This window comes from Bos taurus, chromosome 27 (genome assembly GCF_002263795.3).
Source record: "Bos taurus isolate L1 Dominette 01449 registration number 42190680 breed Hereford chromosome 27, ARS-UCD2.0, whole genome shotgun sequence".
NCBI classification, from domain to species: Eukaryota; Metazoa; Chordata; class Mammalia; order Artiodactyla; family Bovidae; genus Bos; species Bos taurus.
Genome location: NC_037354.1, coordinates 36,622,647 through 36,649,192, shown reverse-complemented (window position 1 = coordinate 36,649,192; position 26,546 = coordinate 36,622,647). Strand labels below are relative to the sequence as shown.

The 26,546-nt window shown below is 53.3% G+C and overlaps 1 protein-coding gene across 6 annotated transcripts in view; it reads left to right on the top strand.

The window, feature by feature from the left end:
* ANK1 (ankyrin 1) overlaps positions 1 to 26,546 on the top strand; it is a 245,260-nt gene that overhangs the window by 160,563 nt on the left and 58,151 nt on the right. For all 6 annotated transcript variants that reach the window (XM_024986486.2, XM_024986485.2, XM_059882374.1 and 3 more), the window contains exons 3-17: positions 3,310 to 3,408; positions 8,594 to 8,692; positions 9,456 to 9,554; positions 10,527 to 10,712; positions 11,729 to 11,827; positions 12,228 to 12,326; positions 12,590 to 12,688; positions 13,515 to 13,712; positions 16,265 to 16,363; positions 16,780 to 16,878; positions 17,335 to 17,433; positions 19,575 to 19,772; positions 20,209 to 20,307; positions 21,376 to 21,474; positions 24,760 to 24,957. In XM_024986486.2, coding sequence (XP_024842254.1) covers positions 3,310 to 3,408; positions 8,594 to 8,692; positions 9,456 to 9,554; positions 10,527 to 10,712; positions 11,729 to 11,827; positions 12,228 to 12,326; positions 12,590 to 12,688; positions 13,515 to 13,712; positions 16,265 to 16,363; positions 16,780 to 16,878; positions 17,335 to 17,433; positions 19,575 to 19,772; positions 20,209 to 20,307; positions 21,376 to 21,474; positions 24,760 to 24,957 — 1,869 coding nt within the window. The remainder of the gene's footprint in view (positions 1 to 3,309; positions 3,409 to 8,593; positions 8,693 to 9,455; positions 9,555 to 10,526; positions 10,713 to 11,728; positions 11,828 to 12,227; positions 12,327 to 12,589; positions 12,689 to 13,514; positions 13,713 to 16,264; positions 16,364 to 16,779; positions 16,879 to 17,334; positions 17,434 to 19,574; positions 19,773 to 20,208; positions 20,308 to 21,375; positions 21,475 to 24,759; positions 24,958 to 26,546) is intronic.

Genomic DNA, 26,546 nt, shown 5'->3' with positions numbered 1-26,546 from the left:
TGGGTTACAAAGTGAGAAAAATGAGCCATCAAGAAGACATCTTTGAACCAGGAGCTGAGGTGGAAGCTGAGTAGAGTATTGGAGACGCTGATCTATTTAGACCATCCTTGTCTTCTGCCAGAGTGCAGCTTCGGGAGGGGCATGTGACTTAAGGAGGGAAGCAGAGGGGCTTCCTCGGGACCAGGGCAGCGAACGAGTAAAATCCTGGGGACCATCTACAGGGCTCGTGGCCAGCCCCACGGGGATGCTTACGGTGACTGGGAAGTCCCTCTAGGCTGCCTGGTAATCACAAAGGACAACCGTGCTTTCATCGTCTATGAAAAGAGACATAGTAGTCCCTCCGGTTGAAAAGAAACAAAAACGCAAACCCTTTCTTCTGGGGAATCAGTTAGCTCTGTCTGTGGCGGTGCCCTAGAAAGGCTGTGTGACCTGAGCCAGGCATTTGACTGTTCCAGGCCTCCGTTTCCTCAGGATCCAGAGATCTCCAGCATCCTGCTGGACACCGGCCTTCTCCGGGCAGATAGTACACTGACCCTGAGGCTCCAAAGAGCAGGGACAGTCACCCTGGGGCTTTAGCAGTAAACATGAGTGTTTTCTTTCTAGATTTGCCACTTCCCCAGCTTTGAGGCATATTCAGGGCCAGTAACTGCCCCCGGAAGGTGATTGCAACCCACAGCACCACTGAAACCCTAGCAGTCAACACACACACACACACACACACACGCACGCGCGCACACACACACACACACACCCACCATGCACAAGCACAGCCACAGCCGAGACCGCTGCGGTGAGCAGACTGCGATTCCCATGACCACACACACGATCCTGAGTACCCGCGTAACCACGCTCAGCATGCCTGCGCTCAGCACACTGAACCTTCCAGACTAGGTGGCTGTTGGGTGTGTAGACGGGATTGCAGATCACAGTGCTGGTGAGGGAGAGGGGCTTCTGCCGTGAAGACCCACCCCAGTACTGAGTCAGGATGCAAAGCTGGAGAGTGGCTCCTGGGGCCACTAGCAGGTCACCTGACAAATTGCTTTTCTGCAAGTCTGTGTTTCCAAGATGATTTGAGGGGGGCTGGTGTACTTCAACCCCGAGCTGCCCTCAAGCCTACCCTTGGCTGTCTTCTGATACCCAAGGCACCTGTTGTATTTGCCGCATCCAAGACCCGACGTAAAGACGGTCTCATACACGTCCTTACTCTCGGGTCCCCCCTCCCGTCACGAGGCACCTGTGTCACGTGCCTGCAGTGATCGCTCAGCACTCTCCTCTGTGGTTTTAGCAAAGCAACAGGACCCATCTGTTCATGGGTGGGGACACTACCACTCCCAGGCAGGATATGTGTGGTTTAACTGGAACCTTCTGAAAATGGTGCCCGGATGCAAAGTGAAAGTGGGTGTTTCGGGACCCCGAGGTGGAGCTGCAGAGGTGTTTGAAGATGGGTGAGCCAGAGACCCCTCCGCTCACATCAGCAGGAACCAAGTCCCTCCATCCTTGTGGCGAGGGTCTTTCTTACTGGCCAGAGCCCGAGGTGGCCCCGGGGCACCCCCTGAAAGGGGACGTGTGAGCACAGGGTTGAGCAGCAGAGGAGACAGGGAGGGGAACGTGGGAAGAAGGGAGAATTGCTGGTGGGGAAGGAGGTGGCTGGAGATCACTGACTGATGAAAACCATTCTCTATGTGGAACCGAGATCTCCTTCTGCATTGGAACTGACAGCCATCATGTAGTCACTTATCTGTGCTCTGAGTAACTCCCTTTGAATTTGGCTTTTGCCAGGAAGTTTTGAGATATCTGAGTGCAAGGGCAAACGAATCAGAGGCAGAGGGGGACCACTGGGGCTGACTGGCTCCTGACTCTAGGACCCAGAGGAACTCCACTGGGGCAGCTGGAGCGTCAGCTGCTGACTGAGGGAGTTCTGCTTTTGTGGACTGATGATTGGGCCTGAAAAATGTTTGCTTGTTTTTTTTTTCCCCCTAAAATTTAACTGTCAGACAAGTTTTGATCCTATTTGAAATGCCAAGGTAGCCAAGGGGCTATTTTATTTCACTGAAGTATAGTTGTTTACAACATTGTGTTAGCTTCGGGTATATACCAAAGTGATTCAGTTATACATGAGTGTGTGCTAAGTCGCTTCGGTCATGTCTGACTCTGTGACCCCATGGACTGTAGCCCTCCAGGCTCCTCTGTCCCTGGGATTCTCCAGGTGAGAATACTGGAGTGGGTTGCCATGCCCTCCTTCAGTGGATCTTCCCGACCCAGGGATGGAACCTGCATCTCTTATATCTCCTGCTTTGGCTTGCAGGTTCTTTACCACTAGCACCACCCCGGGAACCCCTATATATTTACATATATTTTCAGATTCTTTTCCATTATAGGTTATTGCAAGATGTTGAATATAGCCCCTGTGCTGTACAGTAAACCCTAGCTGTTTATGTTATATGTATAGTCTTTTGTATCTGTTAATCCCACATTCCCAGTTTATCCCTCCCCAACTTCCTCTTTGGTTAATCATACATTTATTCTGTGTCTGTGAGCCTATTTGTTTTGAAAAGAGATTCATTTGTATTATTTTTTAGATTTCACTTATAAATGATATCATATACTTTTTCTCTCAGACTTATGATATACCCTAGAACTATTTTTTAGATAAATTACTGGCTTTATTTTATTATTATTTGGCCACACTGGAAGGGTTGTGTGATTTTAGTTCCCTGACCGGGGATTGAACCTGCACCCTCGGCAATGAAATCAAGGAGCCCCAGCAGCTGGACTGCCAGGGAATTCCCCCAAGGGGCTATTTTAATACTAACTCTTCTGTAGAGGAAATCTTACAGCCAGATGATTGATGGTATTTAGTTTTCCGATGACCTTCTTCCAAAATGCATTATTTTACTAAACATCCATCTAGCTCTACAAATGCTTAGGAGACCCGGGTGTTGCTGCTTTGCCGTTTCTGGTTGCTGCTGTGAAAATTAACCAGGGGGTTAAAGCTAGACCATCCCAGTTAAGTGGTGCCTGCGCCCGGCTAAGATGTGAATTTCAAGGTCGCTGCTGGTTTTATGAGAGCTTCCACACTTCATTCACACCCGAGGGTGGGGGGCTTGTTACCACCCTCTTTCTTTCCATCTGACTCGCTACAGAAACCCTGCTCTGGAGCCAGCCTGGCTCAGTCCTGAGCCTGGGTAGACACCCCTCCGGGGTCCCTCGGGTCTCCCCTTCCGGCCCTTTCGCTTCCCCTCGGGGGCAGGGGCCTCAGGACACACGGACCCTCTAACCCCACCCTCCCTGCCTCTCTGCTCTCCACAGAATGGGTTGAACGGCTTACATCTGGCCTCTAAAGAAGGCCACGTGAAGATGGTGGTTGAACTTCTGCACAAAGAGATTATCCTGGAAACCACAACCAAGGTACGTCTCTTGGGGAGCCAGAGCTCTCCCCTGAAATTCACGCGTCGCCCCAAACCTGCAGGCTGAAGAAACCGGTCCTTCATGACAGAAACCCAGTCCTGCTTCTGAACGTCTCTCCTTTCAGTTGCTTCCTAGGTCTATGAGCCCCTGAAGTCACTTGGAAAGCACAGGATCCCATTTCCACAAAATTCGGGGGGCCTTTATCCTCATCGCTAGACTATAAACCTAAAAACACAACCCCTCTCCCAGTGGCTTCACGCCGTCCCAGGCTGAGAGCACTGGAAGGTCCACAGGCAGGCGCCTCGTGTCCAAATCCTCGCTGAGGTGCTTCGTACTCTGTGACCTTAAGCGAGTGACTCAGCCAGTGAGAGGCCTTAGTATACGCATCTTTAAAATGGGGATTCTCATAGTCAGTTGCAGGATTGGTATGAAAGTTAAACATGGTACTGTATAGAAAATGTCTACATAGAAAGAAATAAGTATTGGTGACTATGTCATTTGTAAGGGCTTCGGAAGAATCCAGATCCCTCCCGTTCATTCTTCTCCAGCAGGTTCTTGATCATTTCGAGATCTTGCTCCTTGATCACTTCCAAACCCATCTGCTCTCTTTACTGGGTCCCTTGAACAGCGAACAGAGTTCTTTTTTACTCCGAGCATGGCTGGCATCACACCTCTCATAACAGGAGGCTTCTCCCCAAAGCAGTAGATTATAAACACCAGTGACTCAAGTCCAGAAACTACAACCATGAAATTGATGCATTGATACATGTTGCGAGTGCATTTATACATGTTGTGAAATCAGTTTCATTTCTTATGCATCTTATTTGTTTATTCAGCACCCTTCAGCCAGCGTTTAAAGACAAACAACATTAAATCAAACAATCACCTCTGTTTACCATGTCCTTTGTTACCTACGTCCTTCCTTTGTTACGTACATCCTGTGGGGTTTTTTTTCCCCTTGGCTGGTCCCCTCTGTGTCTTATTTTTCATTTGCTGTTTATTTAACGTGGCCTCGAGCACAGCGCTGATTTGTTTCACACAGCAAGCGTTTTGCTGCCTCTCGAGCTGAGAACAAGAAGAACAACGTGTAGAGAACAGACATAATTTATGGTTATGAAGTGAGATACCAAAATATTATGAAAGTAGAATCGTCTCTGAGGTAGAAGTCTGTAATTTTCATGTCATTTCCCGAAGGTGAAGAGATCTCAGGGGTGAAATAGACTGACTTGCTCTTCCTGAGCGTGTACAGCGTATTTTATTTTCTAACCCCATGACAAACTGATTATTCACTGGAAGGACTGATGCTGAAGCTGGAGCTCCAGCACCTTGACCACCTGATGCAAAGAGCTGACCTATTGGAAAAGACCCTGAGGCTGGGATAGATTGAGGGCAGGAGAAGGGGACGACAGAGGATGAGGTGGTTGGATGGCGTCAGCGACTCGATGGACGTGAATTTGAGCAAGCTCTGGGAGATAGTGGAGGATAGCCAGGTGGGCGACTGTCCTTAGGGTTGCAAAGAGTCAGATATGGCTTCGCAACTGACAACAAATGACGGATACTGGCTGTTTCCACCCGCTTCCTCTGTGGGTGAAGGGTCTGCGGCTCTTTCTCTCCTGATGCTCTCGCCTACCTGGCTGCAAGCACAAGGCCGTCTGATAGGCTGTGGGGGACGGAGCGGCTGTGCTTTCTCTGGCATCCCCCCAGGAGCTGCAGAAACAGTACGCTCCAGCACGTTTTACGAGTTTCCCCCTTTGATTGGTATTTTGCAAGCGAACACTTGGTGTGTCTTTGTTATTTATAGAGATGGTATAAGCCGGCGTGGTTTCTGAGGGCCCAACAGAGGGAGTTAAAAAAAAAAAAGAGTGAAGCTGAAACCGTGGGCAAAGCAAGAATCACAACAGATTGGGGAATTGTAATGGGTCTCGCAAGCAGGAGCAAGATTAAAAAAAGACACGACTGAAAAGCCAAAACCAATATAGATTCCTAAACTGTGCTTAGAAATTTTAAAAGTGTGAAGCAAATGTGTTCCCTGCCTCCCACCTCCACCTCCAGAGGCCAGCTGAGCATCCAGGCTGGTGGTGATCGAACATCGTTGACCGCCCCCCCTACCCCCGCCCTCACTCAGCATCTACCACAGCCACCCACCCTGGCGTGAGCTCTGGGACTCCCTGGAAATGGAGAAACTGGGTCTTTGTGGATCCAAATATAGCTAAGTAATTTTTCCTGCTGCTTTGAGGGCATGTTCCTTCACGCCGAGGGAGGGGCAGAGAAAAACCCATCTCCCTGTGACTCTGAACCCAAGGCTGGGGAGCTTTCTCCTGAGCCTTGCAGCATGTGCAAGTGTGTGGATGGGGGGGTCCCTTCCTCAACCTGGGCTGCCTTCGGCTCAGATCATGAAGATGTCACGGGCTGAGACCCACAGCTGGGCCCCGACAGCCCTCCCTGGCCAGCTTTCTCTACATGGGTTTATACAGTTGAGCCCTGCTGCAGTAGGTCAGGCAGGAAGGAGCAGATGGAAAGAAACATTTGATAACCCCTCCTGAGCTGGCCTGGTGCCTGGCACACACGTGCTCGGCCTGTGCAAATAATTGGATGGACACGGCGTGCCTCCTTCTAGGTGGGGAGGCCTGGAGGTCCCAGTCCTGATTCCTAGAGAAGGTTCTTGTGCCAGCACCCTGTTCCTCTCGGTACAGGGAATGAGTCAGACCCAGGTGCCAAGGCCTCTAAATGTAAGATCTTTGAACTTCTAAGAAAAATGATAAATTAGCATCTATATACTCATTTCTGGCTCTTGCTCTCTGATGGATATTTGAGAAAGAACCCTTTTGCTTATCCAAAAGGAGAAATCAGAAAGACAAGTTCAGGAGGTAACCAGGGGACACTCCTTCCTGAATCATGTCACACGGTAGAGACAAGAACCTGAGCCCTGAGGCTCTGGGGCAGCAGTGACCCGTGGGGGCCCCTCACCCCCCAGGCGCTTGGATTTGATGCTCAGACTCCCAGGGGAGGCACTTGGTTCCTAGTGACCGGTCAGTGGCCCCATCGCCAGGGCCGAATTTGAAATTCCAGTTCGGTGGGTTTCCCAAAATGCATTAGCAAGTGGATTAATTTAGTTAGAAACTAACTATAGTTAAAAACCATATGCCAAAAAAAGAAAAAGGGACTTCTCTGGTGGTCCGGTGGCTAAGTCTCTGTGTTCTCAATGCAGGGGGCCCAGGTTCAATCCCTGGCCAGGGATCTAGATCCCACATACTGCAACTAAGATGCAGCGCAGTCAAATAAAAATAATTATTAAAAAAAAAAACCATATGCCGCATCACCGACTCGATGATGTCATCATTGATGGACATGAGTGTGAGCAAGCTCCAGGAGTTGGTGTTGGACAGGGAAGCCTGGCGTGCTGCAGTCCATGGGGTCGCAGAGAGTTGGACATGGCTGAGCGACTGAACTGAGCTGATATGCCGCCTGAACTAGAAAAAGTGAGGTCGTGAGAAATCTCTGCTCCTCACGTAGCAGAGGGCCAGATGGGTGCAGCTGTGGTCCTTATTTGATGGACGTTGTCAAGTGCCTGCGGCTCCTGGAGCAGGGGTGCCCTTGGAGTCACGTGGGCGAGAGGGACTTCACAGAGAAGCAGGGAGGAGCCAGGCAGGGAGGCGGCGTCCTGGAAACAAACGACGCCTACAGGACCCGAGCCTGTGCAGAAAGTGCAGTTACATACACCCAGGACGGAGCCAGACAAGAAACCCTGCCTGTCCCCCCACCTTCTCAGAACCTGGCTTCCTAGTCTCTGCTCTCAGTTCTCAGCTTTTAAAAAGTTTACTTTAACCAGTCCCTCCCATCAGGAAGCTTACACAAGCCTCAGTCTCCTCCATCACAGGGCAGACAGAAGAAGCAAGAAAGAATCACAGTCCCATAATGACTAAAACCAAACCACGTTACAGAAAGTTAATCAGTGTGAAAAAGCAGAAAGTTACGCCCCGGGTTTTTGGGACGAGATAAAACCCCAGAGAAACAACTAAATGAAGTGGAGACAGGCAGCCTTCTGAAAAGCTGACTTTGAAACAGCTGTGACCCTCACTTTCGTCTAGCGTTCCTTCTGAGAAAGGACTCTCTCTCCTCTCTTGCCTGCTGATCTCTGACTCACGGTATTTTATTATTCATATTTTTTGTTTGGATTTTCTGTTGCCAGATTTTATTTTGTTTATTCCCCGCCCCCCCGACACACACACACTAATTCCGTATTTTTTATTCTCTTCATATATGTTACATAGTCCGTTTTATTACCTTCCCCACCCCTTCACCTATGTCGACGGGCTTCCCCTGGTGGCTCAGCGTTAAAGAATCTTCCCGTAAGGCAGGAGATGCAGGTTCAATCCCTGGGTCGGGAAGATCCCCTGGAGGAGGGCATGGCAACCCACTCCAGTACCCTTGTCTGGAAAATCCCATGGACGGGGGAGCCTGGTGGGCTGCAGTCCGTGGGGTCGCTAAGAGTCAGACACGACTGAGCAACTTCACTTTCACTTTTCTCTTTCATGCATTGGAGAAGGAAATGGCAACCCACTCCAGTGTTCTTGCCTGGAGAATCCCAGGGACAGCGGAGCCTGGTGGGCTGCCGTCTATGGGGTCGCACAGAGTCGGACACGACTGAAGCGACTTAGCATAGCATAGCATAGGCGACTAAACAGCAGCAACCCTCCCGCTTCTGCCTGATGCTTCACCCCTCATCCCCTGCCCGCTTTGGTCCAGCCTCTGGTCGGTGGGTGTTACCGTCATGGCACAGGGTGCTGTCCCACGGGATCTGCAGCCTCCTTTGTCCCGGGCCTCATGGGGCTCCATGCCATCCTGCAGAGCCACAGCCTGCGAGTAGCTGGTCATCCAAGGAGCCGGCTTGCCTGGCAGTGCTTCAGCGGGTCTCCGCTGATGATGGGACCCTGAGCCTGCGTGCAGCCGATCAGCTGAGAAGGAGGCGCTCTTATTCCAGAGCATTGTTTTTTCAGGAGGACAGGAAGCATTTCCCTCCCCGGGCTTCCGGTGCCGCTCACGAGGTCTGGTGGGTCAGGCACAGGAGTGTATGCTGTGTGCCCCCTGGGGCCACAAAGGAAGCCTGCTGCCTGCCCGGGGCTGGCGCATGTTTCCCCCAGCTGCGGCAGGCCCCGGGAACCTCCTGTCCGCCCCTGTGTTGCAGAAGGGGAACACGGCACTGCACATCGCGGCCCTGGCGGGTCAGGACGAGGTGGTCCGGGAGCTCGTCAACTATGGCGCCAATGTCAACGCCCAGTCGCAGGTGATGCTCGGGCCCCGGGGGCTGGTGGGGCTGCCTGTCCGCTTCACCCCGGGGAGTGGAGGGGGGTACACACACTGTGTGGCCAAGTCCGTGTGTATTCAGGCATCTCCAAACGCTTTCTTGCCTTTTCCTGCTTCAGTGGGCATTCTGAGCACGGTGGGCTGGGTCATTGTGGACCCTGTTCCTGGAGTTGAATAATATGTCTTGTTTAGCTGTGTCTCGTCTATGTATGGAGAGGCATTATGGCGGGGTGGGGGGGAGTGTGAAGAAGGGAGTGAAATTAGTGGGCCGTGTGTGTGCACAGAAGAGGCTGACCATTCTGGGAGGGGCAGTAGCAGACTTCTGGGGAGGGTCACCCCACCTGGAGGCCTTTTGCAGTAACCCCGCTTCGCCACTGCAAAGTGTCATGAGTTTTGACAGCTGGAGACACAGGTGGGAATGCTGCCCCCAGGGCTGGGTGGAAACAGGATATTGGAAGAGCCGTCCTTCAGTTTGGAGGATTTTGCACCGGTTTTAGCACCATCAGTCCATGGGGTTGCTAAGAGCCGGACAGGACTGAGCGACTTCACTTTCACTTTTCACTTTCATGCATTGGAGAAGGAAATGGTAACCCACTCCAGTGTTCTTGCCTGGAGAATCCCAGGGATGGGCGAGCCTGGTGGGCTGCCGTCTATGGGGTCGCACAGAGTCAGACACGACTAAAGCGACTTAGCAGCAGCAGTGACATGGCTGGATTCCAATGGCTTTTCCTCTTGGTTTACAGAAAGGCTTTACCCCCCTGTACATGGCAGCACAAGAGAATCACTTGGAGGTGGTTAAATTTTTGCTGGAAAACGGAGCTAATCAGAATGTAGCCACAGAAGTAAGTACCTTGGGGATGTGGCCTCATGGCTGAACATGTCTTGGGGGGAGGATAGGGTCACAGGGGCATGGGTTCCTGGGACATGGCTTGGGATGCATCCTCTGTCGTGATGAGCATCCAGGGCACTGTCAGACCCTGCAAGGAGCTGAGAGACAAAGTCACAGGTGTTGTGGGATGCCCAGACACGTACCAGAGAAATTACCGCAGGGGTGAATCTGTCACTCCCACTGTGACCAACACTGGAGGCTGGGCAGGGGTGGGGGGCATGCGTGCATGTGGGTGACAGGTGTGCCTCGGACCTTTATAAGAAGTATAAACATCTTGCTCTGAGCCCACAAACACCTTTGGACAAGTCACTTGACCCTGAGTTTTGTCACTGGTGAAATGTTGGAATCGGAGTAGACGAAACCAAAGCTTCTCTTGACTCTTAGCATCAGACGACTCAATGATTAGATGGATGTTTTCATTCTGCTTCGCCAGTTCAAGGGGGCCCTGTGCCCCGGTACACACCGAGGAGCTTAATAGCAGTAGCTCAGAATTGAAACCTCGGTGCCTGCTGTGGTTTCCAGCGTTTGGTAGGTGTTCAGTAATCTTTGTGAAATGAATGAAGGCCTGATTGTCGGCCATCCGTCCAGGGCCCTGTCCTGACACGGGGTGATGACGTGAGAGGGAGGGAGGCAGAGAGACAGGGCAGTACAGCGCTCAGTAAAAGAGCTCGGAACAAGTCATAAAGGAAAAATTAAGTGCTATAGGAGAGTTATCGCACGTGCTGTGAGATGGCAGAGAATGAAAGTGGAGCCAAGGAAGGCATTAGGGAGGAGGCGGCGACTAAGCTGAGCTTGCAGGACGTGGAGGAGGGAGGCGCTCCCAGGCCGAGGGCAAGGGCCCTGAGCGCTGAAGCGCAGGTCCCGCCCTAAGGACGGAGCGGTCAGGTCGGTCAGCACACAGGAGTCTCTCCTCTGCCCCCGCCAGGACGGCTTCACCCCGCTGGCCGTGGCCCTGCAGCAGGGCCACGAGAACGTAGTGGCACACCTCATCAACTACGGCACGAAAGGCAAGGTGCGCCTGCCCGCCCTGCACATCGCAGCCCGCAACGACGACACGCGGACGGCCGCCGTGCTGCTGCAGAACGACCCCAACCCCGACGTGCTTTCCAAGGTGAGGCGCCCGGCGGGGCTGGGAGCACGCTGGGGCCCTGGTTGGGAGGCCTCGGGGGCCCCACGCATTCCCCGCTAGTTCCCTGGGACCAGCCCAGACCAGAGAAGCCCCAGTGTGCACCCCGAGCAAGCCGCGCCACGCCCGCCATTCGCAGCAGCCACACTAGCGCCACACTTTAAATCTCCCGGCAACGCGGAGAAACACGTGCTGGGTCATTCAGAGCAGCGTCCCGGAGAGACAGGAGGGGTGTCTGACCAGAGTAGGGCTTGGAATCCAGCGCCTGACCCCTGGTGGTGTTAGAATTGTATTCCAGCCCATTCCCCGGCCATCCCCTGGTAGAGGGAGGTGGGCGTCCCCATAGGGAGAGGGGACCCTGAAGCGGCTCCTGGGGGCCTGGCCAGCCCGCCATCTGCCCACGCTGTTCGATGTTCACACCGTTTGTAAGTTTAGGCTGTAAATGTCTCCCTCCCAGGGGAGATGATGTATTTGCACCAAGTCAGTCATGCAGCACCCCCCGCCACCCCCCACCCCGAAGTCATGGGGTTCCATCTGGAAAACTCTACCTGGGTTATTACTCGTGGGGCAAGGTCAGGAACAGAATAATGGTAAGGGACACACCAAAGGTCAGAGGTCTGCCTCGCCCACCCAGCTGAGTCATCGCAGCCCTGCAGCGGCTGAAACTGTCCTGAGAATTAAAGTCATAACCCCATAACGCTTCTCTCATTCATGAAAATCTCTTCAGAAGCAGCCGTTCAGAGGATTGGGCCCCATCTGAAGGGCTGGAGGTGACCCTGGTCTGTGGTTTGTCCATGTGAACCCAGAGACTGGGCGCCCCCTACAGGCAGCACCTCACTTTTGGATGTAACTTGCTGTGGGATGTCTGATGACCCCTTCGCTCCAAATCTGCCCACGTGTGGGGTCCTCTGGTCCTGCCAGCTTTTCGGAGCCTGGGCTGATCCTGGGTAGAAATGACAATGCACGCAGTACAATGCTGCTTGTGCTCTTTTGTGCCCCAGACGGGATTCACCCCCCTCCACATCGCAGCTCATTACGAGAACCTCAACGTAGCCCAGCTGCTCCTCAACCGCGGAGCCAGCGTCAACTTCACACCCCAGGTGAGGCTCTCAGGGGTGGGGGTGGGGGTGCCCACACACGTGCGGTGGCTGAGGGTCTAGAATCCAGTGCCCCCACCTCTCGTGGCACCGAGGACATCCTCACATTGCAGGTGGGACAGCCTGGAGTCTGTTAAGGCTCCCAGCGGGTGGGTTTCTAAGAGATTGCAGCCAGCCCGTGTTGTTGACTCCCTGGGAGACCCAGCTCTGCTAGCTTGCGGGGATGAACCACGATGCTGGCCTGTCCTTAGAGGCTTGGAAATCTTTCTTAGCAAGAAGAGTCCTAGCAGTGGGCTCAGGCTGGCTGCCTGTCTTGGGGTAGGGGCACCGGGGTGGGGGCCGCGGGGCAGCTGCTCCTCCCCCCAGGAGGATGCATGTCCTGACAGTCTGTCCGTCCTTCCAGAACGGCATCACGCCGCTGCACATCGCCTCCCGCAGGGGGAACGTGATCATGGTGCGGCTCCTGCTGGACCGCGGGGCCCAAATAGAAACAAGGACCAAGGTGGGTGCCAGCAAGCTGCACACCGAGGCCAGGGGAGGGCGTGCTACCTGCCAGGGCCCCACTCCGGGAGGTGGGCTCTCCGTGGCCAGCTGGGGGGAGGGCGTCCAGCCTCTAGAGCAGCCCGCAGGGGCAGCTGGAGACCAGACAGCTCCATCGAGCTAATCCTTAAGGACTCGATGTGCCCCTCCGGCTGGGATGATGTTCTCTCCAGCAGCCTCTGATGGGCGCCTCTGGGGCTTTCTCTTTTTGACTGTCTTTTAAAGGATGAATTGACACCTCTCCACTGTGCAGCTCGGAATGGGCACCTGCGAATCTCAGAGATCCTGCTGGACCACGGGGCACCCATCCAAGCCAAAACCAAGGTGTGGGCTTCCTTTCTGCGAAGAGCATCTTTTAGGCATGGGCTGCAGGTCAGGCCGACCCGGAGTAGAATCCCGTTTCTGAGAAACAGACAGGCTACTACCGCTAACCTCGCCACTGTATGCAATGTTGGCCCCAGTGCCTGGCACATGGGAGGCACTCAGCTCTATTATCTAGATCAAGGTTGGCTAACTTTCTCTCTGAAGAGCCAGATATTAAATACTTCTAGGCTTTGCAGGCCATGGTCAAGGTCACAATGATTCAAGTCCGTCACTGGAGTGGGAAAGCAGCCCTGGCTAATGTGTAAACAAGCCGCCCTGTTCTAATAAAACTTTACTGACAAGCACAGGCAGTGGGCCAGCTTTGAGCCTCAGGCTGTCATTTGTCTGTTCAGCTCTAGATCTGGCCTCGTCTCTTTTACCCGAGCTCCAGAAAAGACAGAAACTGAGCGCTCAGGGAGTCTTCAGAGCCTGGGGTGGACTGGATGATGTTAAAAAGAAACCAAATAGTTGTTCTCAAAGTCCTTTCAGGGTTAGAAGGCCCTCAGTTCCAATATGAGGTCTTAATCTTCCTGGGTGGGGCTAAAGCTGTCAGGCTGCCCCAGTGCTGTGTACACCACCTCCAGGCCTGGAGGATTTGGCCGAGTGGGAAGGGGAAGGTTTGCTATCCGAGACCAGCAGGAGTGTGGAGGCCAGAACAAACCAGGCTCACTCAAGAGCCATGTGGAGGCACTGCAGCTAGGGAGGAGACGGGAAGTGAGGTTGGACTCGGTGCCCTGAATGTCCGTGTTCATTTCCTTTGCAATTGCTTGCTTTCCCTCTTCACCAGAATGGCCTGTCCCCGATCCATATGGCGGCTCAGGGAGACCACCTCGACTGTGTCCGACTCCTATTGCAATACAACGCAGAGATTGATGACATCACCCTGGATCATCTGACCCCTCTCCACGTGGCCGCCCACTGCGGCCACCACAGGGTGGCCAAGGTGCTTCTGGATAAAGGGGCCAAACCCAACTCCAGAGCCCTGGTGAGTGGGAGGCTGGCGAGCAGGGGCCAGAGAAGTGAGGGCCAGAACTGCAGGGCTGAGTCTCCACCCTGGAGACTCCGGGCAGGCGGAGGGCTGGGGTCCCAAGGCCAGGGGGCAGGCAGCCATGACCTCCCTGCCTGCCATGTTCCTGCACCTCATGACCGAGCCCCCATAACAGGCCAAGGGGCACACACAGTGCTTGTGGGGCTTGAGCAGAGGGGAGCTCAAGCCTAAAGCAAATTCCCTGCTGGGATCGTGGCTCCTCTTCCCTTGCCCCAGGCCGAGAGCTCCCTGGGAAGTTCCTGGAGGGGCCGGAGCGCTGCACAGAGCCTGCCCATGGCCCTCATCCCCTCTCTGCCCCTTCCCAGAGGAGGAGAATCTAGAAGACAGGACAGCTTCCAGGGCCACAAGGATGGCTCATCCACTCTTGATTCATTCATTCAGAAAGCTTCCCCTGAGCTCTCCCTCCAGCCGGGCATTGTCTGGAGCAGTCAGGGTTTTTTGACTTCAGCCCTACTGACGTTGGGGACCCGATATTCTTAGCTGTAGCCCACATAACACTGGGCTTCCCCAGTGGCTCAGTGATAAAGAATCTGCCTGCAAAGTAGGAGAGGCAGGAGCCGTGGATTTAATCCCTTGGTCAGGAAGATCCCCTGGAGGAGGGCATGGCAACCCACTCCAGTAATCTTGCCTGGAGAATCCCATGGACAGAGGGGCCTCGTGGGCTACAGTCCATGGAGTTGCAAAGAGTCAGACACGACTGAAGCAACTGAGCACGAACAGGATTCTTTGTTGTGTGGAGACTGGCCCGTGAATGGTAGGCTATTTAGCAGCATCCCGTCTCCAGCCGCTAGGCACTGACAGCACTCCTCCCCTAGTGATGACAATCAAAAATATCTCTCGGTTCAGTTAAGTTCAACTGCTCAATCATGTCCGACTCTTTGTGACCCCATGAACCGCAGCACACCAGGCCTCCCTGTCCATCACCAACTCCCAGAGTCCACCCAAACCCATGTCCATCGAGTCGATGATGCCATCCAACCATCTCATCCTCTGTCGTCCCCTTCTCCTCCTGCCCCCAATCCCTCCCAGCATCAGGGTCTTTTCCAGTGAGTCAACTCTTCACATCAGGTGGTCAAAGTATTGGAATTTCAGCTTTAGCATCGGTCCTCCCAAAGAACACCCTGGACTGATCTCCTTTAGGATGGACTGGTTGGATCTCCTTGCAGTCCAAGGGACTCTCAAGAGTCCTCTCCAACACCTAGATATTCACAAATATTCCTGTGGTTGGGAATGGTTGAGACAAACTCCCCTCCCCCAACCTTATCCATGAATGGATAGGGGTGGATAACCTTGAGAACTGCTAAAGCACTGAAAAAATAAGCAGAGAGACAAAGCCAAGGAAACAGAAATCCCTCCCCTTGCGGAGTTTATATCCTAGTATTTCCTGCTCACATAGTAAAGAGTCTGCCTGCAGTGCAGGAGATCTGGATTCGATCCCCGGGTCGGGAAGATCCCCTGGAGCAGGGCATGGCAACCCACTCCAGTATTCTTGCCTGGAGAATCCCATGGACAGAGGAGCCTGGCGGGTTATAATCCATGGGGTCGCAAAGAATCGGACACGACTGAGCAACTAACACACGTAACATGTTACAGTAAGGATGAGGTACAGGAATCATTTGACCAAAAGCTGATCAGCGGTTCCAGGGACGAGGGAATGTGATGTGCTTCACAGAAGTTCTCTTCATTGTAAATTTCCCCTTAGTTCAGTTCAGTTCAGTCACTCAGTCATGTCCGACTCTTTGCGACCCCATGAATCGCAGCACGCCAGGCCTCCCTGTCCATCAGCAACTCCCGGAGTTCACTCAGACTCATGTCCATCGAGTCAGTGATGCCATCCAGCCATCTCATCCTCTGTCGTCCCCTTCTCCTCCTGCCCCCAGTCCCTCCCAGCATTAGAGTCTTTTCCAATGAGTCAGCTCTTCGCATGAGGTGGCCAAAGTACTGGAGTTTCAACTTTAGCATCATTCCTTCCAAAGAAATCCCAGGGCTGATCTCCTTCAGAATGGACTGGTTGGATCTCCTTGCAGTCCAAGGGACTCTCAAGAGTCTTCTCCAACACCACAGTTCAAAAGCATCAATTCTTCGGCGCTCAGCCTTCTTCACAGTCCAACTCTCACATCCACACATGACCACAGGAAAAACCATAGCCTTGACTAGACGGACCTTTGTTGGCAAAGTAATGTCTCTGCTTTTCAATATGCTATCTAGGTTGGTCATAACTTTCCTTCCGAAGAGTAAGGAAACTTTAAACAGCAGGCTCTTTCAGTGCATCCAAAAACACGACCAAATTAAAAAAAAAAAAAGCTGTGCAGACAACATGTTCAGGACCATGCCCGGTGCATGGGGCACACCGCCTGCCTCTTCCGGTTTGTGGGAACCACTGATGGGCTGGGCCCGAGGCCGCCTTCTTATCAGCGAGGTGGTCGGGGTGTTCCCTGGGCTCGCGGGTAAGCCCCTGCTCATCCGTCTCCCTTTGTGTGGGGCTGCAGAATGGCTTTACCCCCTTGCACATCGCCTGTAAGAAGAACCACATCCGTGTCATGGAGCTGCTGCTGAAGATGGGGGCCTCCATCGACGCGGTCACAGAGGTAAGGGGAACCCCGTGGGCGAGCCAAGAGTCCCCGAGGGTCTTCTTCTAATAGCCATCTTCAGAGGTGTCCTTTGTGGCTGCGTCTGTGTGTGCCCTTGTCCACACGTGTACTAGTCTAGAACTCTAAAAGAATGAATCAGGGATGGATAAGACCCAGAGCTTGTGTCAGAGCTCAGGGAGCTGTCCAAGGTCAGATGCAATATTCTGAGTTGTGAATATTTGTGGAATCACCCTGCAATGGGATTTCCCCCATCCCCCACCCCATTTCCTGGAAGCAGACCCATTTCCTTGAACTCTCTTTCTTGGGAAAACTGTTCCAAAACACCTAGAGGCAGGAAAGCCTAAGCTCCCTCTGGCTGTGTCTCTGGAGGAACAGGGAGGGCTCCTGTCTCACTCCCTTCTGGTCTGTTCCAGTCTGGCCTGACACCTCTCCACGTGGCCTCCTTCATGGGGCACCTGCCCATCGTGAAGAGCCTGCTGCAGCGGGAAGCATCGCCCAACGTCTCCAACGTGGTGAGTCCGTGGGCAGAGCCCGCCCTTGCTGGGGACCGAGGGCTCAGAGGAGCCCAAGCTCTCCTCTCCTGGACAGAGGCAGAAATCTCAGAATAGCAGGGACTTCTGACCTGGGGAGAATGTCTGTATCTCAGTGAAACTTGTTACATGTCTGTAAGTCTTGGGATTTTATTTTAGACAATAATTTGGAAACTTCTGTGTTATTCTGGGAATATATGTGCATTATAAACATTCCTTTGCTCTGGGGCTTACTTTTAAGTGTATCTTGTGTGCACATACACACACACACAGTCACACACACAGACACCCACACCCCAGGCTAAAGGCTGATATTGCTTGCTGGGGCAACTCCACCTCTTGGGTGAAAAGCCCCCAGACTGGCACCATGGACCTCTGTGTGTGCCCTATTAGAAACCCAGCGCAAGCTAACACTTCTCTAATTTTGTTGTTTTCCAGAAAGTGGAGACCCCGCTACATATGGCAGCCAGAGCAGGGCACACGGAAGTGGCCAAATATTTGCTCCAGAACAAAGCCAAAGTCAACGCCAAGGCCAAGGTGGGTTCAGGAGGCAGCAGCGGTCCTGGACATGAGCCTTAAAGTGCAGGAGGAGCTCCGAGGCCGGGCTGCAGGGCTCATGGGGCCGAGATTCCCTGCCCCGCCCACATGGTTGCACCCAACGCTCAGGTCCTGTTTTGCAGGGCTTCTGAGAGGGCCAGACATGTGCTGGCATCAGAGCTGTTTCTTTAGGAAAACAAAAGGCCAGTGAGCAGTGTTTTGGAGCTGAAAGGATGCATGGTGGTTACAGTCATAGTATCAGAAGAGAAGTCACTTTTTCAAGGAAGTGTTGCTGGTGAAAATCAGGAATTACTTAATCTGAAAACAAAAGACTCCCCCTGGTGGTAACAGACGTCTCGGAGGGACTGAGTGAGCCAAGGGGAGGAATTGCTGCTGACCATCAGACGTCCCTCCTGCACAGGCCACAGAGGTGCTGTTGAGTGTCAGGACTGCGGTCTGGGTTTGGACCGTGTGACAGAACCCCCACCCCTGGGCCCAATAACAGAGATCTGGCCCACCGACTGCTTCTGTTTCAGGGGGAAACGGGGAGCGGCGGGGGACAGGGGATGAAAAGTCATCTTGCCCTTTCCAGTTCTGACCCTCCATCACCCTTGGCATAGAGAAAACCAGGGAAGCCTTCAGGCAGAAAGACAAGCAGACACTCAGACAGGACAGACACCCTGGTTTAATTGCCCTTTGCTTTAGTGCACTTTGCAAATCATGTGTTTTTTACTGGTTGAAGGTTTGTGGCAACCCAGGTTGTCAAGCAGTTAGCATTTTTCTAGCAATGAAGTATTTTTCAATTAAAAAAAATATATATATTTGGACATAATGCCACTGCACACATAACAGAGAATAATATCATATAAAAATAATTTTATAAGCACTGGGAAACCAAAAAAAATCTGTGATTCGCTTTACTGTGATACCCATTTTATTGCCGTGGTCTGGGGCCAAACCCACAATGTCTCTGAGGTCTGCCTGTGAGAAAAACCACAATGGATCAGTTCAGTTCCGCTCAGTCGCTCAGTCCCCTCTGACTCTTTGTGACCCCATGGACTGCAGCACACCAGGCTTCCCTGTCCATCACCACCTCCTGGAGCTGACTCAAACTCATGTCCATCAAGTTGGTGATGCCATCCAACCATCTCATCCTCTGTCGTCCCCTTCTCCCACCTTCAATCTTTCCCAGCATCAGGGTCTTTTCCAATGGTTTCCACTTCAGCGCCACTCCTTCCAGTGAATATTCAGGACTGATTTCCTTTAGGATGGACTGGGTTGGATCTCCTTGCTGTCCAAGGGACTCTCAAGAATCTTCTCCAACACCACAGTAAAAGCATCAATTCTTTGGTGCTCAGCTTTCTTTATGGTCCAACTCTCACATCCATACATGACTACTGGAAAAACCATAGTTTCGACTAGATGGACCTTTGTTGGTAAAGTAATGTCTCTGCTTTTTAATATGCTATCTAGGTTGGTCATAACTTTTCTTCCAAGAAGCAAGCATCATTTAATTTCATGGTTGCAGTCACCATCTACAGTGATTTTGGAGCCCCCCAAAATAAAGTCTCCCACTGTTTCCCCATCTATTTGCCATGAAGTGATGGGACCAGATGCCATGATCTTAGTTTTCTGAAAGTTAAAGTTTTAAGCCAACTTTTTCACTCTCCTCTTTCACTTTCATCAAGAGGCTTTTTAGTTCCTCTTTGCTTTCTGCCATAAGGGTGGTGTCATCTGCATATCTGAGATTATTGATATTTCTCCTGGCAGTCTTGATTCCACCATTCTCGGTGTGAGACTTCTTGTATATGCAGTCTGCTTGATCCTAACCACAGCCCTATGAGGTCAATACCATTATTCCCATTTTACAGATGGGAAGGCTAAGTCTTTAGGCAAATTAGGAATAAGAACTCACTTGAAATGTTGTTATAGGACTAAATGAGAGTTAAAAGGATTAAATGAGAAAGAACATACTGGTTTCTGTAACTTGGAGCCTTGAATCTCAGCTCTTCCTCTTACTAGCTGTGTGGCTTTGAGAAAGTCACTTAACTTCTCTGGGCCTCACCTGCCTGCTGTGTAAAATGAAGAGTTGGGTTAAGTAACCTTAGCATCCTGTTCTTTGTTTTCGCTCTGGGTTCCAGGATGACCAGACCCCACTTCACTGTGCAGCTCGTATTGGCCACACAAACATGGTGAAGCTCCTGCTAGAAAATAATGCCAACCCCAACCTGGCCACCACTGCCGGGCACACCCCTCTGCACATCGCGGCCCGAGAGGGCCACGTGGAGACGGCGCTGGCCCTTCTGGAAAAGGAGGCGTCCCAGACGTGCATGACGAAGGTATGGCCTTGCTCCTCCTGTGGTCCAGAAGCAGCAGGCTGGTCTCCGCTGGGTCCCAGGCTGGGGAGGGCCGTCCCGCCCCTGTGTTGCCTTGAACTGTAGTTTCTCATCCACCCACCCAGCCTTCATCCGTTCATCATGGAATGTCTCAGGGTCTGCCCTGAACAATCCAGGTGGGTTCTGGAATGAGAGAAGGATGACGGTCCAGCCCCGGCCTTCAGCTCACTGGCTGTCAAATAACAGCACAAGCAGTCTGACTCCGTCACAAGAGGACTGGTTGCCAGTCCGGGGTGTCTAAGAGGGACCGCCCATTCCGTGCCTTTTCCTGCATCTCTGTGCCAGCCGGGGTGGGCGCCTCCTTGGCCGCATGCAGACCCTTTCCCTGGGGAGGACAGCGGAGGCTCCCAGGCTTCTGAGAGCCAGTGTTTCTCCTCAGAAAGGATTTACCCCTCTCCACGTGGCAGCCAAGTACGGGAAGGTGCGCATGGCAGAGCTGCTGCTGGAGCACGATGCACACCCTAACGCCGCCGGGAAGGTGAGCTTGACCTCGCGTTCCATCCGGGGTCAGATTGGAGCCAGGATGGAGGCGCAGCTTCCCACGGGTGGTGGCATCTCTACCTTGTGAATGGGTGGCCACGCGGGGAGAGTGGCCTCTGGGGGCACTGATCTTCCTGATGATGCCGCGCCCTTCTAGAAAGACCTGGTGGCCACTCTGAGCCAGAGTGATGAGGGCACTGCCCCGTCGGCCGCAGGACTGAGGAGGTGACCCTCCAGGAGTGAGGTGACTCCCAGGAGTGAGGAGGTGGCTCCCAGGAGTGAGATGACCCTCAGGAGTGAGGAGGTGACCCCCCAGGAGTGAGGTGACCCTCCAGGACTGAGGAGGTGGCCCCCAGGAGTGAGGTGACCCCCAGGAGTGAGGAGGTGACCCCCCAGGAGAGAGGTGACCCTCCAGGACTGAGGAGGTGGCCCCCAGGAGTGAGGTGGTGACCCCCAGGAGTGAGGAGGTGACCCTCTCAGGAGTGAGGAGGTGGCCCCCAGGACTGAGGGGGTGACCCCCCAGGAGTGAGGAGGTGACCCTCTCAGGAGTGAGGAGGTGGCCCCCAGGACTGAGGGGGTGACCCCCTAGGACTGAAGAGGTGACCCTCTCAGGACTGAGGAAGTGACCCCCCAGGACTGAGGAGGTGACCCCCAGGACTGAGAAGGTGACCCACTCAGGAGTGAGGAGGTGGCCCCCAGGAGTGAGGAAGTGGCCCCCAGAACTGAGGAGGTGACCCCCCCCAGCACTGAGGCGGCGACCCCCAGGACTGAGGGGGTGACCCCCCAGGGGTGAGGAGGTGACCCCCCAGGACCGAGGAGGTGGCCCCCAGGACTGGGAAGGTGACCCTCAGGAGTGAGGACATGACCCCTTAGGACTGAGGGGTGACTCCCAGGACTGAGGGGGTGGCCCAGGTTCCACTGGCTGTATTCTCCAGTGGCTGGGCTCTGACATGGCTCTTCCGTGGATTTCCTGGGTAGCAGAAGTAACACGGACCCCTAGGCCTGGCTCCTGGGGCCTGGCCAGGGGGCCGCCCCATGAGTGAAGGCTGTCCCCGTCCCCCCACAGAGCGGCCTGACCCCCCTGCATGTGGCCGTGCACCACAACCACCTGGACGTCGTCCGGCTGCTGCTGCCCCGGGGCGGATCCCCGCACAGCCCCGCCTTGGTAAGCCTCCCGGTCGGTGCCCACCCCAGCCCCACCCCGGCCCCACCCCCTGGGACCCTGCTCTCACCCCCCAACCCCGGGGTGGGCTGTGGCTGCTGCTGCCACGGGGCGGCTCCCTACACAGCCCTGCCTGGGTAAGCCTCCCTGCTGGTGCCTGCCCCGGCCCCACCCTGGGACCCTGCTCTCAGCCCCCCACCCCCACCCCAGGGTGGGCTGTGGCTGCTGCTGGGGGACCAGGAGCGGGGCAGGAGGCAGGAGCACTTCCCACCACAGGCCACCTCCCAGAGGGGGGACTCGTTCACCCAACAGATGTGTCCTCAAGCCTGATGTCAGATGTCAGCATGTACAGCGTGCTCTTGATGCTGGGACAGGGTCCCCCCTGGAGAACATTCCGGGTGGGGGGTGATCTTGTGGTCTTGATGCTCAGACAGGGGACAGACACACTTGGAGAATATTTGGGGCGGGGGTTAAACTTGCCAGAACCTGGAAGTGCAGAACCTGTTTTAAAGGCGGGTAGTCTCCCCCAGCTCTGTTTTCCTCCTGAGTTCAGGCTCTGAAGCGGTCCTCCTTCTGTCCATACATTACACAGGGATGCATGGCCACTGGCCGGCCTCATGCCAGCCCCTGAGATGCTCAGAGTCGCGGGTCCATCACCCCCGAGTGACCCTGAGTGTAGGCAGCAGGTGGGGCTTATGTTAGAGAGGACTGCAGGGGGCAGAACAAGGTACAGAGATGAAGCTGGACACCAGCATCACTGGGGGGCAGGCTGCCCTGCTGCGGGATGAGATGAGAGGGTGGCAAGATCTGCAAGGGCAGAGGGGCCTTGGGGTTGGTGGCCGTGCAGAGGAGGGTGAGGAGAGGGAGCAGAGCTTGAGGGCTAAGGACGCACGTGGTCTCTCCGCTCACAGTTAGATGGACAGTCGAGACTCAGAAGAAAGGAAAGTGAGAGTGAGGATAATTTATGGATTTTGGGGGCGGGGAGCTAACCCCCGTGCTCAACCCTTCAGCAGGAGGGGTCTCAGGTGGGTCAGAGTATGATTCCAGCCCACCCCTGCGGACCCCCGTGGGGACGCAACCTGGTCGGGGAAGATCGTGCCAGCCTTCAGATTGCCCTCCCCACTCGGATCGGATGCTCGTCTGAAATGTACAGCATCACCTTCCTGCAGACACAGCACACAGTCTCTCCCAGACACCCTGTCTCCTTGGGCTCCAGTCTCCCCCCACCCCGAGCTCTTGTAGCAGAGCCCACATCGCTGCGCAGACAGCACGCGGCCCCACGGGGGACGTGACTTACTCCTGCCTCTAAAAATAAAACTGCTGGACTCCCCTCCTCCTCGCACACCCCCCTTATATAAAAGAAATCGGAGCCAGCCCCATGGTATTTAAAGAGAGCTTTATCCACACATAAACCCTGTACAGATGGGTTTTGTTTCCATGGCAAAAAATAGTTTCCAAAGTAGTCTGGCAATTTTGTAGAATTTCACATGCAAATCTCTCTGCACCCAAACCAAACCCTTCCCTTTCTAATTTCAATGCTGATGTTGTTTTAACGTTGAGGCAGCTCTCTCTCCAGCGTGTGCATTCCTTTGTACGTGCTCACTGCTTGGGGAAAGAGGAGCCTTTTACGGCTCCCGTCATCTCTCCCTGACTCGCCTGCCCCTTCTCTCATCACCTAGAGAAGGTCATTCATTGCCTGTAGTCCTGGCTTGGAGGGAGCTCCAAGGGGCTGGCCCCTGATTTGAGACAGACAGTTGCTCTTGTATCTTGGTTTTAACCAGGGGTCACCTGGCAGCCTGAGCTCCAGGGCAAGCTTGCCTGTTGCCAGGACAGGATGCTGTTCTTGCCAGCAGACATCTTCCACTGTCTGCCCTAGTGGCCTGGACTCCTGATTATACCAACAAGAATAATTGCTGGAGTTCCTGTCCTCTTCACGGTGGAAGTCCTTGATCCTTGTTTCCATGCAGGGAATGGAATGCAGGTTGCAGCGATGCACCCTGGGTGAGCATCAGCCTCACCACACTGCATCCTGACCCAGGAGCTTTTCAGAATGCAGAATCTGGGGCCCACCTAGTCAGAATCTGCACTTTAACAAGATCCCACATGATTTCATACACACTCGAGTCTGAAAAGCAGGGCTCCGGCTAAAAGCACTTGCATTCTGAAGCCAGAAGATTGTCTGATGCTCAGAGAGAAGGCTCTCCATGTGGGCCTGACTCCAGATCTCAGGCCTGATCCACCGAACCCCGCCTCTCTCCTTGGCACCCTCTTAATACAGTACGAAACTCATTTTGTTTAATTAATTTTACTACAATCGAAATGCCAATCTTGTCAGGGGAACACAGCCTCCAAAGGATTTAATGTTTTCTCATAACATAATCCAGTCTAAAAGGAGGAACACTAGAATGGTCTTACATAATTCCTCGAAAGAGAATGGTTTTTGTTATTCAGTTTCCTTCTTTGGGTAAGTGACTTTTCCTTTCCCCATAAAATCCACTATGGAGACGGATCTTACCCTGTCCCTCGGTGCTTAAAACTGGGATTTTACTGTATTGGTCCACGTCCGCCTTGGACCACCATTTCTGTATCCATTCATCTGTCAAAGGACATCTAGGTTGCTTCCATGTCCCAGCTACACTATCCACTTTTAATGGCTTAAAAAAGTACAAAAGGGCATCTAGAGGTCATTGACTCTTTTGGCCCTAGTCACACAGCTGGTTAAAGTAGATCAGGGACTTGTAAAGTGACTGTCCTCCAGTAAAAATTAATAAAAAACAAAAGTGAGCCAAGGACTGACTCCACGTCCGCAGGTCCCTCGCCAGGGGCTTGTCCTCTTACACCACCTGCCTGAAGCCACAGAGCTTGGGGGAGCTCTTGGGCCAGCCGCACAGGGAACCAGAAAGAGCTCTCTTCTTCCTCCTCCATGACCTGTCTGGGATGCTGTTCTCATGGCAGGAAGGAGGGTCTTGTATTTTCATCCCCACCTAGCCTGCTGGTTGTTCTATAGGCTGCCTGGCTGAATCCTAGCATCTGTTGGGGACAGGGCACTCACGCCCAGAACATAGATGGAGAAAACGGGAACAGGGCTCTGCTGGTCTGGGAGCCTCTCCAAACCCAGTGGACTCGGTCAGTTTGTTTGTTTACTGAAGTGACCCTCCCGGGTGACACAGCCTTAAATCAGACCTCCTGGCCCCGCCTCGGAGGATAGGATCTCAACCGGAAGGCATGCACTCAGCTTGTCAACTCAGCACTCCTGTAAGCAGGCTCTGGGGGCCCCTTCCATTTCAGAACGGCTACACACCTCTGCACATCGCCGCCAAGCAGAACCAGCTGGAGGTGGCCCGCAGTCTGCTGCAGTACGGGGGCTCGGCGAACGCGGAGTCGGTGCAAGGCGTGACCCCCCTCCACCTGGCGGCTCAGGAGGGCCACGCAGAGATGGTGGCTCTCCTGCTGTCCAAGCAGGCCAACGGGAACCTGGGCAACAAGGTAAACGCGTCTGCGATTTTCCTGTAGACGCGATCGCGTTGGGGCCAGCTGAAGCCTAGGCGCGCCTATGCTGTGCCCGGGTTCTGAATTAGGTGATGTACGTGTGTGTGTGTGTGTGTGTGTGTGACCCTTACAACAGCTCTGTGTAGGTTTTAGCTCAGTTTTATAAATGAATGAACAGGTTCAGAAAGGTTGCTAATTTCAAGATTGTAGGACCCCATGCCTACCTGATGCCAAAGCTGGTCCTTCCTAAATAGAATGACTCAAGAACCCACACAAAGATCACTGTTGAAATCCACTGCATGCTTTCCCACATAGAGGCCAGTTTCTACATTCAGGAATCTATGAAGTTGGAACTAAATATTCTTTTTCTGTAGGGAAGGCATTGTTTTCAATGCTGACCTGTCCCTTAATGGGATTATTAGTCCAGGGACTATTGGCGTGTGAGTAGAAAACCCTCCTGGTGTAGCGACCTGTGGAGGGAGGACCTGGGAATTTGTTCCCCGCTGACGTCCTTGTGGTTTTCATCAGTGTCTCCAAGGAATGCATGGCCCGGGAAAGGCTACGAGTCCCTCCTTTTGTTTTTTGTTTTGTTTTGTAACTTTTAAGCTTTTTGTTTTGTTTTGGGCTATAGCCAGTTAGGAACGTCGTGATAGTTTCAGTTGAACAGTGAAGGGACTCAGCCCCACTTATCCATGTATCCATTCTCCCCCAAACTCCCCTCCCATCCAGGCTGCCACAAAACATCGAGCAGAGTTCCCCGTGCTATACACTAAGACCTTGTTGGTTATCTATTTAATAGACAACAGTGTGTACATATCAATCCTCAACTCCCTAACTATCTCTTCCCCCAATCCATTCCTCCAGAAACCATAAGTTCGTTCTCTAAGTCTATAAGAGTCACTTCTTTTATTAAGCAGCTGTTTTATTGAAATATAACTCCCATACCATAAACTTCACTGGTTTGAACTGTACTATTTGGTGGTTTGGGGTATATTTGCAGAATTGAATGAACACCACCACTGCCTAACTTCCGGACATTCCTGCCACCCCAGAAGGAAACCTCAGACCCATTAGTGGCCACATCCCATCTCCCTCAAACCCCCGTCCCCTGGCGACCATTCATCTGCTCTCTGTCACTGTGAATTTGCCTGTTCTGGACATTTCTTGTAAATGGAATCATACACTATAAAGAGTCACTTCTTTAGATGATACATGAAGGTAATACAGTTTCAGAAGGGCAAGCATTTTAAGGATAACTTAATATTTCTTTAAGAACCTACTGGATCTACTGGCTCTTTCTGGACAGGTTTGGACAGGTGACCCCCAAGAGGGAACCGTTAGGGCAGCACCATTATACTGGTCTCCTGCTGGTGCCATTTAAGTGAGCTCTGTCAGGGACCAGGGGCTGGATGGCAAAGCTTTGCCCTGGAGACACGCCCACCCATCCACACCCACCGTCACCCGGCAGGCTACTGTGTTATCCCAGGGGTTGGGCACGGCACCCAGTAGCTGGGGCTGACCCAGGACCTGTTCTTCTCTGGGCATCCTTGCCCACTTGTGCTGGCTTCAGTGTCGGGGGCACTGCC